The following is an 18,493-nucleotide window of genomic DNA, read 5'->3' on the forward strand; positions in this document are numbered from 1 at the left end:
AGCAGGTTTTCATCCAGGATGTCTCTGTACATTGCTGCATTCATCTTTCCCTCTATCCTGACTAGTCTCCCAGTTCCTGCCGCAGAAAAACATCTCCACAGCATGATGCTGCCACCACCATGCTTCACTGTAGGGATGGCATTGGTCTGGTGAAGAGCGGTGCCTGGTTTCCTCCAAACATGACGCCTAGTATTCATGCCAAAGAGTTCAATCTTTGTCTCATCAGACCAGAGAATTTTGTTTCTCATGGTCTGAGAGTCCTTCAAGTGCATTTTGGCAAACTCCAGGTGAGCTGCCATGTGCTTTTTACTAAGAAGTAGCTTCCGTCTGGCCACTATACCATACAGGCCTGATTGGTGGATTGCTGCAGAGATGGTAGTCCTTTCTGGAAGGTTCTCCTCTCTCCACTGAGGAATGCTGTAGCTTTGACAGAGTGACCATCGGGTTCTTGGTCTCCTCCCTGACTAGGGCCCTTCTCCCCACGATAGCTCAGTTTAGATGGCCGGCCAGCTCTAGGAAGAGTCCTGGTGGTTCCGAACTTCTTCCATTTACGGAGGATGGAGGCCACTGTGCTCATTTGGACCTTCAAAGCAGCAGATATTTTTCTGTACCCTTCCCCAGATTTGTGCCTTGAGACAATCCTGTCTTGGAGGTCTACAGACAATTCCACGCTTGGTTTGTGCTCAGACATGCACTGTAAAGTGTGGGACCTTATATGGACAGATGTGTGCCTTTCCAAATCATGTCCACTCAACCGAATTTACCACAGGTGGACTCCAATTAAGCTGTAGGAACATCAAGGATGATCAGTGGAAACAGGATGCACCTGGGCTCAATTTTGAGCTTTATGGCAAAGACTGGGAATACTTAAGTACATGTGATTTTTTTAGTTTTATAATATATATATATATATATATACACACACACACAGATAGATATACATACACACACTTGTTGAATGTGTATATGGATTTAAAAATAAGATTTTAAACCTACCGGTAAATCTTTTTCTCCTAGTCCGTAGAGGATGCTGGGGACTCCGTAAGGACCATGGGGTATAGACGGGCTCCGCAGGAGACATGGGCACTCTAAAGACTTTAGAATGGGTGTGCACTGGCTCCTCCCTCTATGCCCCTCCTCCAGACCTCAGTTAGAGAAGCTGTGCCCAGAGGAGACGGACAGTACGAGGAAAGGATTTTTGTTAATCTAAGGGCAAGATTCATACCAGCCCACACCATCCACACCGTATAACCTGGAATATACGCAACCAGTTAACAGCATGAACAAAAACAGCATCAGCCAAAGACTGATCTTAACTGTAACATAACCCTTATGTAAGCAACAACTATATACAAGTCTTGCAGAAATAAGCCCGCACTGGGACGGGCGCCCAGCATCCTCTACAGACTAGGAGAAAAAGATTTACCGGTAGGTTTAATATCTTATTTTCTCTTACGTCCTAGAGGATGCTGGGGATTCCGTAAAGACCATGGGGATTATACCAAAGCTCCAAACCGGGCGGGAGAGTGCGGATGACTCGACAGCACCGATTGAGCAAACATGAGGTCCTCATCAGCCAGGGTATCAAACTTGTAGAATTTTGCAAAGGTGTTTGAACCCGACCAAGTAGCTGCTCGGCAAAGCTGTAAAGCTGAGACGCCTCGGCAGCCGCCCAAGAAGAGCCCACCTTCCTAGTGGGATGGGCCTTTACCGAATTTGGTAACGGCAATCCAGCCGTAGAATGAGCCTGCTGAATCGTGTTACAGATCCAGCGAGCAATAGTCTGCCTAGAAGCAGGAGCGCCAACCTTGGTGGCTGCATACAGGACAAACAGTGCCTCTGTTTTCCCAACCCGAGCCGTCCTGGCTACGTAAATTTTTAAGGCCCTGACTACATCAAGGGACTTGGAATCCTCCAAGTCTCCCGTAGCCACCGGCACCACCATAGGTTGGTTCATATGAAACGATGAAACCACCTTAGGCAAAAACTGAGGACGAGTCCTCAACTCTGCTCTATCGACATGGAAATTCAGATATGGGCTTTTGTGAGACAAAGCCGCCAATTCGGACACCCGCCTTGCAGATGCCAAGGCCAACAACATGACCACCTTTCAAGTGAGAAATTTTAATTCAACTGTTTGAAGAGGCTCAAACCAGTGAGATCTTAGGAACTGTAACACCACGTTAAGGTCCCATGGTACCACTGGAGGCACAAAAAGGAGGCTGGATGTGCAGCACTTCCTTTACAAAAGTCTGGACTTCTGAAAGAATATAGATAGGCTCCATTAAGGTACAGATTTCGGCCCTAACTTCAGGCCCATATCCACTCCTGTCTGTAGAAAGTGGAGAAAACGGTCCAAGTGGAAATCTTCCGTAGGAGCATTCTTGGTTTCACACCAAGATACATACTTTCTCCAGATACGGTGATTATGTTTCGCCGTCACATCCTTTCTAGCCTTCATCAGAGTAGGGATGACTTCCTTCGGAATACCTTTCCCAGCTAGGATTCGGCGTTCAACCGCCATGCCGTCAAACATAACCGCGGCAAGTCTTGGAACACGCAGGGCCTCTGCTGCAACAGGCCCTCCCTGAGAGGAAGAGGCCATGGATCTTCTGTGAGCATCTCCTAAAGATCTGAATATCAGGCCCTTCGAGGCCAATCTGGAACAATGAGTATAGTTTGCACTCCTTTTTGTCTCATGATTCTCAATTTTTTTGAGATGAGAGGAAGAGGAGGGAACACAGAGACACGAGGGCGTCGACCGCTACTGCCTGAGGGTCCCTTGACCTGGCACAATACCTCCGAAGCTTCTTGTTGAGGCGTGACGCCATCATGTCTATTTGAGGAAGTCCCCAAAGACTTGTTATCTCTGCAAAAACTTCTTGATGAAGTCCCCACTCTCCTGGATGGAGATCGTGTCTGCTGAGGAAGTCAGCTTCCCAGTTGTCCACTCCCGGAATGAAGACTGCTGACAGACGGCTTACGTGATTTTCCGCTCAACGAAGAATCCTGGTGGCCTCCGCCATTGCCACTCAGCTCCTTGTCCCGCCTTGGCGGTTTACATGAGCCACGGCTGTGACGTTGTCTGATTGAATCAGAACCGGTAGGTCGCGAAGAAGATTCCCCGCTTGTCGTAGGCCGTTGTATATGGCCCTTAATTCTAGAATGTTGATGTGTAGACAAGCCTCCTGGCTTGACCATAGTCCCTGAAAATTTCTTCCATGCGTGACTGCTCCCCATCCTCGGAGGCTCGCGTCCGTGGTCACCAGAACCCAGTCTTGAATGCCGAACCTGCGACCCTCTAGAAGGTGATCACTCTGCAGCCACCACAGGAGAGACACCCTGGCCCTGGGGGACAGGCTTATTTTCTGATGACTTTGAAGATGGGACCCGGACCACCTGTCCAGAAGGCCCCACTAAAATGTCCTCGCATAAAAACCTGCCGAAGGGGATGGCCTCGTAGGTCGCCACCATTATTCCCAGCACTCGAGTGCATCGATGGACTGACACTCTTTTAGGCTTTAACAGGTCTTTGATCATGTTCTGGAGTTCCTGGGCTCTTTACTACCGGGAGAAAAAAACCCTCTGTTTTTCCGTATCCAGAATCATGCCCAAAAAAATACAACCGAGTTGTCGGAACCCACTGGGACTTTGGCAGACTTAGAATCCAGTTGTGCTGTTGTAGTACTCTCAGGGAGAGAGACACTGTTTTTAATAACTGCTCCCCTGAACTCACTTTTATCAGGAGATCGTCCAAGTATGCGATACTTGTGACCCCTTGTTAGCGCAGGAGAACCATTATTTCCGCCATTACCTTGGTGAAATTCTCGGGCCATAGAAAGCCCAGACGGCAACATCTGAAACTGGTAATGAAAATCCTGTACAGCGAATCTTAGGTACGCCCGATGAGGAGGATATATGGGGACATGAAGGTATGCCTCCTTTATGTCTAGTGACACCCTAAAATCCCCCCCTTTCCAGGCTGGATATCCTTGCCTTGAGAGATTCCATCTTGAATCTGAACCTCTTTAAATGTAGGTTTAGGAATTTTAGATTCAGAATCGGTCTGACCGAGCCATCCGGCTCCGGGACCACAATAGGGCTGAATAAAACCCTTTTCCCTGTTGCTCCAGGGGAACCATGATAAACACTTGCTGTTGACCAGCTTTAGTATGGCAGCCAAAATAATTTTCCTCTCCGGGGAAGTAGCTGGCAAGGCCGATTTGAAAATCTGTGTGGAAGCCCCTTTGATGGATGTGGTAGAGGCCGGGGAGGACACTTTTCCTGTGAACTGGCCGTAGCCGGTGATCTTTTCCCTCTACCTCTACCTCAGGCGAGGAACTAAAGCCACGCCCCCTTTCTGAACTTGCGCGACCGTAAGGACTGCATCTGTTATTAGGGTGTTTCCTTTTGCTGCGGGGGAACATAAGGCAAAAAAGACGACTTACCCGCGGTAGCTGTGAAAACCAGGTCCGCGAGGCCCTCCCCAAATAAAACTGCACCCTTGCAAGGTAAAGCTGCTATATGACTCTCCGAGTCAGCATCACCTGTCCATTGACGGGTCCGCAGGGACCTACTAGCAGAACCTGCCAGGGCCTTAGCCCTTGAACCCAAACACCCAATATCTCTCGCAGCCTCCCTCATATATAGTGCTGCGTCCTTGATGTGACCTAAGGCCAACACCATACTATCTTTTTCTAGGGTGTCAATATTAGACGACAAGTCATCAGCCCAAGCTGTAATTGCGCTACCTACCCACGCCGACGCTACTGCAGGTCTAAATAGGGCTCTGGCAGTCGCATAAAATTTATTTTAAGGTAGATTCCTGCCTACTATCCGCAGGATCCTATAGGGCCGCCGTATCAGGGGACGGTAATGCTACCTTCTTGGACCAGGGCGTTAAGGCCTTGTCCAGCGTGGGCGAGGATTCCCACCGTAACCTGTCCTTCAGGGGGGAAAGGATACGCCATAATAATACTCTTGGGAACTTGCAGTCTAATGTCAGGAGTCTCCCAAGCTTTTTTTTTTTTAAACGGTCAGCTCATGAGATGAGTTAGGTTATTTTTCTTTAAATATGCAGACCCTCATGTCAGGGACAGAGGAGTCCTCTGAGATATGCAAAACAAAGTTTATTACAATAAACCTAAATTGAATACTGTCGCGACTCATGGGTGCAACCTTGCATCATCCTAGTCGACACTGGAGTCGGAATCCGTCGGTATCAGTGTCTGCTAACTGGGTAAAGGGACATTTATGGGACCCCGGTGGGTCCTGGGACACAGTAAAAGCCATGGGTTTATTCCCTGCTTGTCTTTGGACTCTGCTTTGTCCAATCTGTAATAAAGCCACATTATCATTCAAAACATTCCACACGTCCACCCAATCAGGTGTCGGCTGTGCCGACGGAGACACCACCACCATCTGCTCTGCTACCTCCCAAGACGAGCCTTCCGCTTCAGACATGTCGACACATGCGTACTGACACCCCCCACACACACTGGGATAAATAAATATGGGGACTGACCCACAATAAGGCCCTTTGGAGAGTCAGAGAGAGAGAATGCCAGCACACACCCAGCGCCACAATATGCTGAAACCACGGTGCCAGCCTACATAGCGCTTTATATATAAATATATGTACAAACTGCACCAAATAAATGTGCCCCCCCCCCCCTCGTTTTTGTCCTCTGTAACTGTTCAGCAGGGGAGAGTCAGGGAGCACTTCACTGCAGCATGCTGTGGAGAAAAATGGCGCTGGTTAGTGCTGGAGGATCAAGCCCCGCCCCCTCGACGGCGGGCTTCGGTCTTGCTCAATTTCTTTATACTGGCGGGGGTTTTATATTATATTGCCTCAGCAGTATCTAATATCTGTGCCAGTGCTGTTTATGAGGTAAAAATTGCTGCCCAGGGTGCCCCCCCCTGCGCCCTGCACCCGTACAGTGCCGTGTGTGTGTGTGTGTGTGTGTGTGTGTCGGGAGCAATGGCGCGCAGCGTTACTGCTGCGCTGTACCTCAGTGAAGATCTGAAGTCTTCTGCCGCCTTTGAAGTCTTCTTTCTTCTCATACTCACCCGGCTTCTATCTTCTGGCTCTGTGAGGGGGACGGCGGCGCGGCTCCGGGACGAACGACGAGGATGAGACCTGTGTTCCGACCCTCTGGAGCTAATGGTTAATGGTGTCCAGTAGCCTAAGAAGCAGAGCCTATCACTTAAGTAGGTCTGCTTCTCTCCCCTCAGTCCCACGATGCAGGGAGCCTGTTGCCAGCAGTGCTCCCTGAAAATAAAAACTTAAAATTATTTTTTCCACAGAAAACTCAGGAGAGCTCTCTGCAGTGCACCCTTCTCCTCTGGGCACAGGATCTAACTGAGGTCTGGAGGAGGGGCATAGAGGGAGGAGCCAGTGCACACCCATTCTAAAGTCTTTAGAGTGCCCATGTCTCCTGCCGAGCCCGTCTATACCCCATGGTCCTTACGGAGTCCCCAGCATCCTCTAGGACGTAAGAGAAAAGGTTTTATATCTACGATGGCACTGTTTCTAAAGAGATGTTTCCTCATATTTGAATACATATTTCCATATGAAAGAAAAGCAATACAATATAGTGTAGTATTTTATAAGTAACGATTAATGGGCCTGATTCAGGTGCATCTGTTCTTGCTGCTGTTGCTATCTTTGCGTACGCAATTGCGATTATATGCTAATATGTGCAGAAGATAACCCGAGCATAGGGACGCTCTCAGCAGTTGCATTATTTCTGTCTAACAGCGTATAATTGCTGATATATTGGTACCATTGTTGCAAATCGGAACATGTTGCAGACTCTGAGTGCCTCTGAGCTGCTCTCCAGTAGCAACTGCTAAGTTATGCACGCCCACAAAACGCCATCTGAATGGCCATGGCATGCCTGCATTTACCCGACCACGCCCCGTTCCCACCCCCTAATGCTGTCTTCCTGTCACTCACTTTGTGACTAGGGGTCTATTTACTCAGCCTTGAGTGGAGATAAAGTGGACAAAGATAAAGTACCAGCCAACCAGCTCCTAACTGTAATTGTTCAAACCTAGGCTGTGGCATGGCAGTTAGGAGCTGATTGGCTGGTACTTTATCTCCATCCAAAGTTATAGACCCCTAATTCCTCAGTGCGAAAACAATCGCAATTCACTCACTGCACATGCGCACTGTGGCTCAGTCATATGCAAAAAACAAAACATCGACAGATTTGTACAAAAGCCTCTTTGCGACCGGATCTGAATCAGGCCCAATACCCACACCATCCTAGTTGGAAGAGGAAAATAAGATTGTGTATGGATCCCTTCAACCAGAAGCAATAGTAAAGTTGGTCACCAACACTCCCTCTATAGACCAATCCTTAGTCTAAAAACCAGAAATAGGAGAATAAAGAACCTGTCATCATACAAAATTGAATCTCTTGCTTCTTCTTTGGATTGATTGTCACAGGGATGTAGTCAAATTGTCGACAATGACAAGGTCGACAGTTATGTTGACAATGCTAAAACATCGACAGGCAACATGTCGACATTATCAGAATAGGTCAGGGGAGAAATACTTACTGGAATGTCACAGGATCAGAGGTCTGACCCAGAAGCGGCAATCACATGATCGACGGGACCCGTAAGATGCCGCAGCAGCCATCTGGAGGAAAGACTGCTTATCCACCAGGGACAATGGCCCAAATGTATTAAGCCTTAACAAGAGATAACGGCGAGACAGATAAAGAGTGATGAATGACCAGCCAATCACCTTCCTGTCATTTTTCAAACACAGCCTGTAACACGGCAGTTAGGAAACTGATTGGCTAGTCATTCATCACTCTTTATCTGTCTCACCTTTATCTCTTGTTAAGGCTTAAAACATTTGGGCCAATATGTCTTAACATGTCAACATCATGACTGTCAATATATCATCTCACGCCCAATGTCACATACGGAATACATACGATATGCCGACAGTCGGGATGCCGGTAGTCACATGGCCGACCGCGACTTCCCCACACTGAATACGTAGAAATCGGCAAGTTCAGTATTTCTAGCCCCCCACCACCCCCACCCTAACCCTTTGGGGGTGGCGGCTAGGGCTAACCCTCCTGGGGTGTTGACTACAGCTAACAAGCCCCCCCCCCCCCCACTAGTGCCTAACCCTAACCGCAACTATTGCCTAAACCTTAGTTCTTGTTCTTGCACTTTAACCCTAAGGGAGAACCCAGATACTCACCTTCAGCATCCCATCTGTCGGTGATCCGGTGCCGGTCTTCTTAGTGCAGTCGGGATTCTGGCAGCGGTCACATGACTGCCGGCATCCCGACAGATGGGATGCTGAAAGCATCCCTCACATACAGACTAGATTATCTTTAATACTCTGTTGCGTCTTCTCGTATCAATGACCATTGCCATGGAACAGAGGGCACACAACAGTCTGTCACAAGCTTTACTGTAGCTTCTGAAAGAAGGGATCTATACACAATCTTGGTTTCCCATTGTAATACAGATGGTATGGACATTTTAATAACTAGTTGAAAAATACCACACTATGTGCCCCATTCATTATCTTTATTTTGCTGCTGTTAATTAATGCTATCGCTCGCTGCAGCTTAATTATGTCGCCAGCTGTGGCGTTAAAACACCTGGTAAAACTGATTGTCATGTCCAAACAACGCTGATGAATGAAGCTGTTTTTTCCCCATGAAATCGGCACATGTACCGTGTCTAAGAACCTGCACTGGGTGGAAGAGGAAGCACTGCTTACCATGTCCACTAGACCTTAGCTCTCTCTACCTGCTATAAAGAGTCTGCAGCTGCTGGCACGGGTTCCCTTGGCCCCTTCTTCCCGCTCAATGTAATTGTCAGCAGCAGTGCTATAGTAAGGGAGAAGTGTTTGGGAGGGTTGTGGCAAAACCCATTTTCAAATCCAGCCAGTGCTGGCAAAGCGGAGAGCGATATTGGTGGTGCCAGTCACTGTGAGCGCACACAGTGATCAAACCTGAGCACCGGGGAGGATAACTGCCTTGTGTGTGACTTAGGATAGTGCTGCTGGGTGCTGTGTGTGGTGGGAGAGAGGCGGTGAGCAGGAGAGAGACAGTAGACAGCATGGTGACCCAGTAGCATCGCCTATCAACATCATTAGCAACCGGGTGCTGTGTGTGTGGTGGGAGAGAGGCGGTGAGCAGGAGAGACAGCAGACAGCATAGTCACCCAGTAGCATCGCCTAACAACATCATTAGCAACCGGATTCATAGCTGCAGAGAGAACTACAGCCGGCTAATGCTGCCAGAGTGCTGGGTCATCCTTCCTTCCCCTCCCATCTGAGATCTCCCGGCTCCAATACCTACACGGCCCCTGCTGATTCAGGACCACAGCGCTAGTGATCGCTGTTTAACAGAAGCAGGAAGCTGGTGAGCTGGAATTATGATGAGGTGTAAGTGGCAAATACTGCTTGTTATTAAATAGCATCCCCATGGTATTTGATATGCAGGTCTGAAATTAAAACAGTGCCGCCTTAAGACAGCAAATCATACCTGATAATTAACAAGCACAACAAGTTTGTCATGGGACAAACTTGTTGATAAATGGACCTAAGTTGTGTTTGTAATCATCTTCATTCATATGGAAAATGTATTCTAATATGTGGAAACCTCTCTTCAGGAACAATGTTACTGTAGATATAAAACAGTTTTATAGTCATATTATCACATACAGACACACAGTAAAAGATCCCTAGGTGTAACTACATTAGCTGCTGCAATTAGGACACACTCTTGGGTGGCACAGTTGCTACTTGCCAAATGCTAGTATGATAGAACAACACTTACCTTTGCCGAATCTGATACAGTGTTCCAGTTTCCCCCTCTCAGTGTAAACTTTCCACCCCCAATCCGTGCTAATATCTCCTCTGGCGTGTCTTCTGGGCCGTTAGCAAAGGGTGTGTATCTGTAAGCATGCCGGTAAAAACATAAAAGTATTCCTGAGGATCAGCAATCCCATTTGATCATGAAATTGAACAATTGCTGTCCATTTAGAATTATTGCCACATAGGATCATTTAAAATAATTATATTAAAGCAAAATGCATTAACGTTAACTAAATTTGATAGTATTTAATTGTTTGTGTTAATCTGCCTTTTAGTATGGTCATATAAGGAAACAGTCCAGTCTCAACCTAAATGTAACATAATCAGCGACAGCAATAGCAACCATTGGAAATCTGCTAATGGCAGTAAAGTTATTCTGTGGCAAACGTTGTAATTGCACAGTCAAAGAATATTCAAATACACCTCATTTCGGTCTGTCTATTGTCATGTCTTCATTTTTAATGATGATCTGTTAAACAAATATGCAATACATTTTGGGGGAGATGTATCATACGGGAGGAAATTCAATTGCGGGTGAAAACAGCTGCACTTCATGGCTACCCAGACTCACCCAAAACTGCTCGTTGCCCTATGGGTAACGAGCACTTTTGTGCAAATTCGAGATTCGCCCAGGTGGGCGAGGAGTGAGAGATGCGGTGCCGTTACTAGTGTCTAAACGCAGCAGCAACGGCTTTCCACCTCCATCGCAAAACTGTACAAACAGTCCAAGTATAAGTGTATATATGTATGTATTTTTTATATATATATATATATATATATATATATATATGTGTGTTCACTTCTGCTCTCTTTTCACTGAATGATATAGTACATCAACTTATCACTAGTAATCCTCTTGTCACTACTAAGGGTGGTGTCAGGTGGGAGCATTCTTGATCATGCTGAAATCTCTACATGTCCATGCTGATGCACTGCAGAGAATGGTGACTGTTCCCTCGGAAACAGTTACATACAGCATCTCCAGAGCTTTATTTCAGGGTGACGTGAATGGGAAACATTCCCCCATGAAAATGTTAGAGGTGGTTTGAAGAATATAGAGAGTAGCACTCTTCTAGCTAGACATGCATTAGTCTTAGAAGCCCCCACCTGACACCATCCTCCAGGATATATCTGGAGTAAGATCTACATGTAGTTCTACTTAGGCATCTAATCCAAGTATAGTAGAATTCTACAAGCTAATATACTGCCCAGACAGTAGGCGCTACACAGTTGATGGTATTTAGGGCCTCAGTTACAGCTGGGAATCGCCTAAACAGCATCATTATAAGCATTTAATCATATTTTTAAACTCTGGGCCCAATGTCAATGTCCACTGCCTAATAAAGGTGTCATTAGAACTTAGTCTGTGGCCAGACCTTCTATATACCACAGAACATCAACAGAAAAGGTGAAACTGGACACCCCTGTTCCACACTGGGGGGGAAATGGGGCAGGTAAGAGAACACTGGTTGCATAACTTAAATGCTCTAATAATTTGGTATTTGTTCTGGTTGTTATAGGCATATATCATTTTTTTAATCATCTACCATAAATGTACACTATACCTTTATATGCACTTACCCTGCCAACATTGTATAGAGGAGGATGCCAAGGCTCCAGATGTCACACCCTTCGTCATACCCCTGCCGCTTCAAGACCTATTGAAATGTCTTAGTTAGTGGTATCATCTCTAAATCCTGCCACCTAAATGTATGAATGCCTTGTGGGAATTAGAACTGTTGTTTAGCATCAACATGTGGGCTGTCTTGTCATATTTACTTTTATTAAATCCTCCACTGGCACTCACAGGACTTGCAGTTCCATAACTAAGCTGGTGATGTCCGCCTAAACCTCAATCAGTCAATGTTTCAGTTTTGTATTGAAAAAACTTTCATCACGTTGACTGACTGAGGTTTAGGGGGACATCACCAGCTTTAGGGTAATGGCTGCTGTATATACACATATAGTATATGGCACTCACTAGGGGTGGTGGTTGAGAGGGGGCACCAGCCTGTTAACCCCTAAGGGGCCCATCTGCTATTCAGATGACCTAAACCTTTGTTATTATACATTACATTGAGCTTCATTTGCTCTGTTCAGCAGTGTCCGGTTACTTCACAATCAGGGGGAGGAAAGCAGGTCTACTGCCAGGCTGCAGTCTCTGCATCTTAGTGGGCAGCTGGCTGTACTCAAACAGCACATTGCTGGGAGGTCAGGCTCTGTCCATGATGATGGAAGTTACACAGGCACTGAAGGTTTAGAAGTGAGATGCCAACAGCTGGCTATCTGGGACCTTATCAGTGCGAGAACTGGACACCAGGAGCTGCGCTGTCCATTACTGACCATATTGCACTGGTATTGTTAGCATAGAGAAAGCTCATATTCAGTGGCGGCTCCAGAGGCGGGGCAGCAGCGCAGTCCAAGATTCAAATAGGGGAGCCATACCAACTGCCAGTGAGTCCCAGCCAGTGAAGTTTGGCAGCATTTGGGGTGGCAGTTGGTGTCGCTCCCCTGTTTGAATCTTGGACTGTGAGCCTCAACTATGGAGCCGCCACTGATCATATTTTGTTCCGACTATGGGGGTCATTCCAAGTTGATCGTAGCTGTGCTAAATTTAGCACAGCTACGATCAGGCACACAGACACGCGCGGGGGGGGGGGGGGGGGGATTATGCCCAGCACAGGGCTAGTCTGCCCCGCATGTCAGTGCCAGCCCCCCCGGCAGACATGCAAAAGCATCGCACATCGGCGATGCATTTGCATTTGAGGAATAACTCCCGGCCAGCGCAGCCCCCAACGTTCCAGCCACGTCTTCGTGGGTGGCCGGACCGCGCCCCCTAAACGGAGCCCTCTCCCGCCCATATTCTTTAGAGGATTCCATCTCCATCCAAAGCAACACTGTATATAGAAGTGCTGGGTGCGACTCTGCCTTCATGTTGCAAAGAGCTAATGGACTCTCTTTACACCGGGGTGGCCAATGAGCGGCCTTCCAGCTGCTGTTGAACTACACATCCTGGCAAGCCTTGCTACTGTTTTAATATGGCCAAACAGCAAAACTGTGGCACAGCATGCTTGAATGTGTAGTTCTATAGCAGATGGAGGGTCATTTATTGCCTACCCGTGCATTACACTGTAACTCAGGGCATGCCCTCCTTGCATTCTCTATACTTTGCACCATGTCATAATACGTCCTACAAGGGCCGTTGGACCCCTTCTTAATCTCCCCTTTTCTACTACTCCTTTCCTGTCTTTCCCATCTTACCTGCCCAACAGCCAACCCTCCTGTCCCACCTCCCCCTAATGTTAGCCCTCCTTCTATATTTTTATGGGCATGGTCAAGGTTATAAGCAAAAAAATATTTTATGTATGATAAGGTACAGCCCTGTTACACACACACACACACACACACACACACACACACACACACACACACACACACACACACACACACACACACACACACACTTTCTAAGGTGGCTACTCCATAGACAAACTTCTGCTCAGTGGTAGCAGTCTCCTCTCTCGCACTGTCCGATGCGGCTGCGCTGCTATACAGATGCATCCGCATAGATAGTGGGAAGACAGGAGAAGTTTTATGGGAGCAATAACCTGGGCTCCTCCAACCAGCCTGCCCTCCTGAGTGCCACTTACTTTATTGCCCTCTGCAGCCATTCACAGATAACAAGTGCCCCATTACCTCTGGGGCCACAAAATTGGCTGTGTAACAGGGGGTCATTAGTAATCCGTTCTCTGCTCGCAGCTGTTTAGCAAATCCAAAATCACAAATCCTAATGGACTCAGGGTTTCCAGATTCATCAACGTACAGGATGTTGCTGGGTTTCAGGTCTCTGTGAACAACCTAGAATGCAGGAGGGAAAATAATAGTGTGAATATGACTCGAATTAAAATACTGGGGAGCGATGAGTGCAGATTAGTGTGTAATGTTCACCCCTTGCGAGTGAAGATATTCCACAGTCTTGCAGATCGTCAGGAGAACAGCCGAGGCCTCCCTCTCAGAGAAAAATTTCTGGCGTAAAATCCTGTCAAGTAGCTCTCCTCCTCTCATAAGCTCAGTAACAAGGTAGACACTATTCCCCTCTCCATATACCTGTTATGGGTTGTATAAGGGAAGATTTATCAGCACTTGTTCTTGACATTAGTTTCCATAATGCACTACTATGCTCTAATAGCAGTTTTACACTATTTTAGAAGATAACCTACATCCTTTAGTGTAATTATGTTGGGATGTTGACCATATCTGCGTAAAATCTCTATTTCCTCTGATGGGTCCCTCTTGGTTTTGTCTATCACCTACAGCACAGAAAAACAAGGACAAGAAACTTTACAAAAGATGATGAAAGGTTAATTGGTTCCATACAGTACACAATGATGTTCATAGTTGTATCTAGAAAATAAAATGCAAACAAAAATGTTAGGCCTTGTGTAGGGCCTTCTTCACCTTGCAGTATTCCCTACCACCAGCGATTCTGACACTTTCTGCTTGCCTATATAATGAGCCACCCTTCTCCCTGTATTTCTCACTCCCTGTTCATGGTTTTATCGCAATTGGAGTTTCAAAAAAGTAAATTAGGGAAAGACAACAAGGATTGTGAGTAATGCGCACTGAACAATAGGGAGAGGATGTGTAGTGCGTAGCCCTGCACACCTTGGCAATGTAGTGCTATCCAGGTGCCATCATAGCAAGATGCTACACCTCCTAGTTTCCAGCACAGCATGCAATGATAGCAAGGGCATAGCTACCATAGGTGCTGGGAGTGCAGCTGCTCTGGGGCCCACCTTCCATGTCACAGTTACGTGTGTTATATACATTTTTCACCATTGAGTGGTATATAGGTGCCCTAACAAACTTTGATGTTGGGGTCTACAATATATCTAACTGTGCCCCTGGACATGCATACTGTAATATAGTACACTGAACTGGAGGGCATTGCAATGTTACAGAATATGAACTGGGGCACTGTAATGTAGCACAATATGAAGTGGCAGCAGTATAGCACTGCATAATATAAACTGGGACACTGTCATATATGGGCTAGATCAGTGGTTCTCAAACTCGATCCTCAGGACCCTACACGGTTCACGTTTTCCATGTCACCCAGCAGCTGCACTGTGTATCACCAACTGTCACATTTTAAAAATCTACAGGTGACCTGCAAAACATGAACCGCGTGGGGTCCTGAGGACCGAGTTTGAGAACCTGTGGTCTAGATGCATCATTGCTTAGAGAGTGATAAATTGGAGAGAGAAAAAGCACCAGCCAATCATCTCCTAACTGCCATGTCACAGGCCCTGTTTGAAAAATGTCAGTTAGGAAGTGATTGGCTGGTAGTTTATCACTTTCCGTTTTCTCACTCTCTAAGCGATCATGCATCTAGCCCATAATGTAAATTGGGGCTTCTGTGTTGCATAGTGTGTACTGGCAGCCCTACAATGTGACACTACTATGGTACAGAAAATGCACTAGGACACTATTATGGGACATAAAACTTACAACTGCTGCAGAGACGTCTCTCTAGAAGCATTGAGACCCTTTCAAAATGTTTCTGTGGGGTCCATAAAGATGTGGCTATGCCCCTAAATAATAGGTAGAATGCAGAAGCACACAAGAATAATTTTCATACTCTGTATTGAAGTTTACTGATGTTTCAGTGCAAAACCACCTTCATCAGGGCAAATGTATTCTACAGTCTATTGTAAGTTGTACTGTACTTAGGGGGTTATTCAGAGTCCGTAGCAGTTTTTGCTAAAATAGCAAAAACTGCTACGGATAAAATCGCATGCTGGCAAGGGCACTCCGCATGTGCAGCGCCGCCCAGCGATGCGAAATAGAGGATGACCCCTGTATACGCAGTCAGGCTGCTTATACTGGAGCACTGCCACCATGTTTTCTGTTGCAGGAAACGCAGACAACGCCATCCTGCCACTCCGAGAACGACCATGACACGTCTGCATTTTCTGCACCACTTCCAACACCGCCTTGCACCTGTCAATCACTACGCGATTGCATCCTTCCAGGATACAATCGCATAGTGAAATCCCGTGCATGCTCGATGCGGCCACAACGAATGCGCAGACGGCTGCTACGTGGCCGCTTGCAATTTTTTTTTATGTTGTGTCCAGCTCTGTCAACAGAAAACACAACTTCACATAGATTAGGCTTTTCTTACCTTCACAGCATATTCCATGTTAGTTCCCTTGTGAACACAGCGCTTGCACGAAGAGTACGAGCCAACGCCAATAGTCTCCCGTACTGTGTACACATCATTGAATGCAGTATTTTTACTGTGCATCTTTATGAAAACAAGAGAATGAGGAGACAGTCACCACTTATATTAGAAAAAAATAAGATTTTAAACCTACCGGTAAATCTATTTCTCCTAGTCCGTAGAGGATGCTGGGGGCTCCGTAAGGACCATGGGGTATAGACGGGCTCCGCAGAAGACATGGGCACCTATAAAGAACTTTTAGTATGGGTGTGCACTGGCTCCTCCCTCTATGCCCCTCCTCCAGACCTCAGCTAGAGAACTGTGCCCAGAGGAGATGGACAATACGAGGAAAGGATTTTGTAAATCTAAGGGCAAGATTCATACCAGCCCACACCAATCATACCATATAACCTGGAATACACATAACCAGTTAACAGTATGAACAAACAACAGCAACGGTCCAAGACCGATTCCAACTGTAACATAACCCTTATGTAAGCAATAACCATATACAAGTCTTGCAGATTTTCCACACTGGGACGGGCGCACAGCATCCTCTACGGACTAGGAGAAAAAGATTTACCGGTAGGTTTAAAATCTTATTTTCTCTAACGTCATAGAGGATGCTGGGGACTCCGTAAGGACCATGGGGTTCATACCAAAGCTCCCAATCGGGCGGGAGAGTGCGGATGACTCTGCAACACCGACTGAGCAAATGCTAGGTCCTCATAAGCCAGGGTATCAAACTTGTAGAATTTAGCAAAAGTGTTTGACCCCGACCAAGTCGCTGCTCGGCAAAGCTGTAATGCCGAGACGCCTCGGGCAGCCGCCCAAGAAGAGCCCACCTTCCTAGTGGATGGGCCTTTACTGAATGTGGTAACGGCGATCGTGTTACAGATCCAGCGAGCAATAGTCTGCTTCAATCTTGTTGGCTGCATACAGGACAAACAGAGCCTCTGTTTTCCTAATTCTAGCCGTCCTGGCTACATAAATCTTTAAGGCCCTGACTACATCCAGGGACCTGGAATCCTCCAAGTCACTCGTAGCCACAGGCACCACAATAGGTTGGTTTATATGGAATGAAGAAACTACCTTAGGTAAAAATGGAGGACGAGTCCTCAATTCCGCTCTATCAACATGAAAAATCAAGTAGGGGCTCTTGTGAGACAAGGCCGCTAATTCTGACACCCGCCTTGCAGATGCCAAGGCCAATAACATGACCACCTTCCAGGTGAGAAATTTCAATTCAACCGTGTTAAGGGGTTCAAACCAGTGTGATTTTAGGAACTGCAACACCACGTTCAGGTCCCATGGTGCCACTGGGGGCACAAAAGGAGGCTGGATGTGTAGCACTCCCTTTACAAAAGTCTGGACTTCTGGAAGAGAAGCCAATTCCTTCTGAAAGAATATCGACAGAGCCGAAATCTGTACCTTAACAGAGCCTAATTTTAGGCCCATATCCACTCCTGTCTGTAGGAAGTGGAGAAAACGACCCAAATGGAAATCTTCCGTAGTAGCATTCTTGGTTTCACACCAAGAGACATATTTCCGCCAGATACGGTGATAATGTTTTGCCGTCACCTCCTTCCTAGCCTTTATTAGAGTAGGTATGACCTCTTCCGGAATACCCTTCTCAGCTAGGGTCCGGCGTTCAACCGCCATGCCGTCAAACGTAACCGCGGTAAGTCTTGGAACATGCAGGGCCCCTGCTGCAACAGGTCCTCCCTTAGTGGAAGAGGCCAAGGATCTTCTGTGAGCATCTCCTGAAGATCTGAGTACCAGGCCCTTCGAGGCCAGTCTGGAAAAATGAGTATTGTCTGTACTCTTTTTCGCCTTATGATCCTCAACACCTTTGTGATGAGAGGAAGAGGAGGAAACACGTAGACCGATTGGAACACCCATGGCGTTACCAGAGCGTCTACTGCTATTGCCTGAGGGTCCCGGGACCTGGCACAATACCTCCGAAGCTTCTTGTTGAGGCGTGACGCCATCATGTCTATTTGAGGAACTCCCCAAAGACCCGTTATCTCTGCAAAGACTTCTTGATGGAAGTCCCCACTCTCCTGGATGGAGATAGTGTCTGCTGAGGAAGTCTGCCTCCCAGTTGTCCACACCCGGAATGAAGACAGCTGACAGAGCGCTTACGTGATTTTCCGCCCAGCGAAGAATCCTGGTGGCTTCTGCCATCGCGACTCTGCTCCTTGTCCCACCTTGGCGGTTCACATGAGCCACTGCTGTGACATTGTCCGATTGAATCAGCACAGATAGGTTTCGAAGAAGACTCTCCGCTTGTCGAAGGCTGTGGTATATGGCCCTTAATTCCAACACGTTGATGTGCAGGCAGGACTCCTGGCTTGTCCATAGTCCTTGAAAATTTCTTCCTTGGGTGACGGAGGCCCGCGTCCGTG

General features: G+C 47.0%; 1 protein-coding gene across 7 annotated transcripts in view; it reads right to left on the reverse strand.

Annotated features, from left to right (window-relative positions):
- The window catches only part of RPS6KA1 (ribosomal protein S6 kinase A1), a 324,800-nt gene that overhangs the window by 20,164 nt on the left and 286,143 nt on the right, over positions 1 to 18,493 (reverse strand). For all 7 annotated transcript variants that reach the window (XM_063954716.1, XM_063954722.1, XM_063954721.1 and 4 more), the window contains 6 exons: positions 16,047 to 16,169; positions 14,080 to 14,169; positions 13,808 to 13,966; positions 13,556 to 13,717; positions 11,441 to 11,517; positions 9,822 to 9,939 (listed from right to left, as the gene is read on the reverse strand). In XM_063954716.1, the coding sequence (XP_063810786.1) occupies positions 9,822 to 9,939; positions 11,441 to 11,517; positions 13,556 to 13,717; positions 13,808 to 13,966; positions 14,080 to 14,169; positions 16,047 to 16,169 (729 nt within the window). The remainder of the gene's footprint in view (positions 1 to 9,821; positions 9,940 to 11,440; positions 11,518 to 13,555; positions 13,718 to 13,807; positions 13,967 to 14,079; positions 14,170 to 16,046; positions 16,170 to 18,493) is intronic.

Source organism: Pseudophryne corroboree, chromosome 2 (genome assembly GCF_028390025.1).
Source record: "Pseudophryne corroboree isolate aPseCor3 chromosome 2, aPseCor3.hap2, whole genome shotgun sequence".
Taxonomy (NCBI): domain Eukaryota; kingdom Metazoa; phylum Chordata; class Amphibia; order Anura; family Myobatrachidae; genus Pseudophryne; species Pseudophryne corroboree.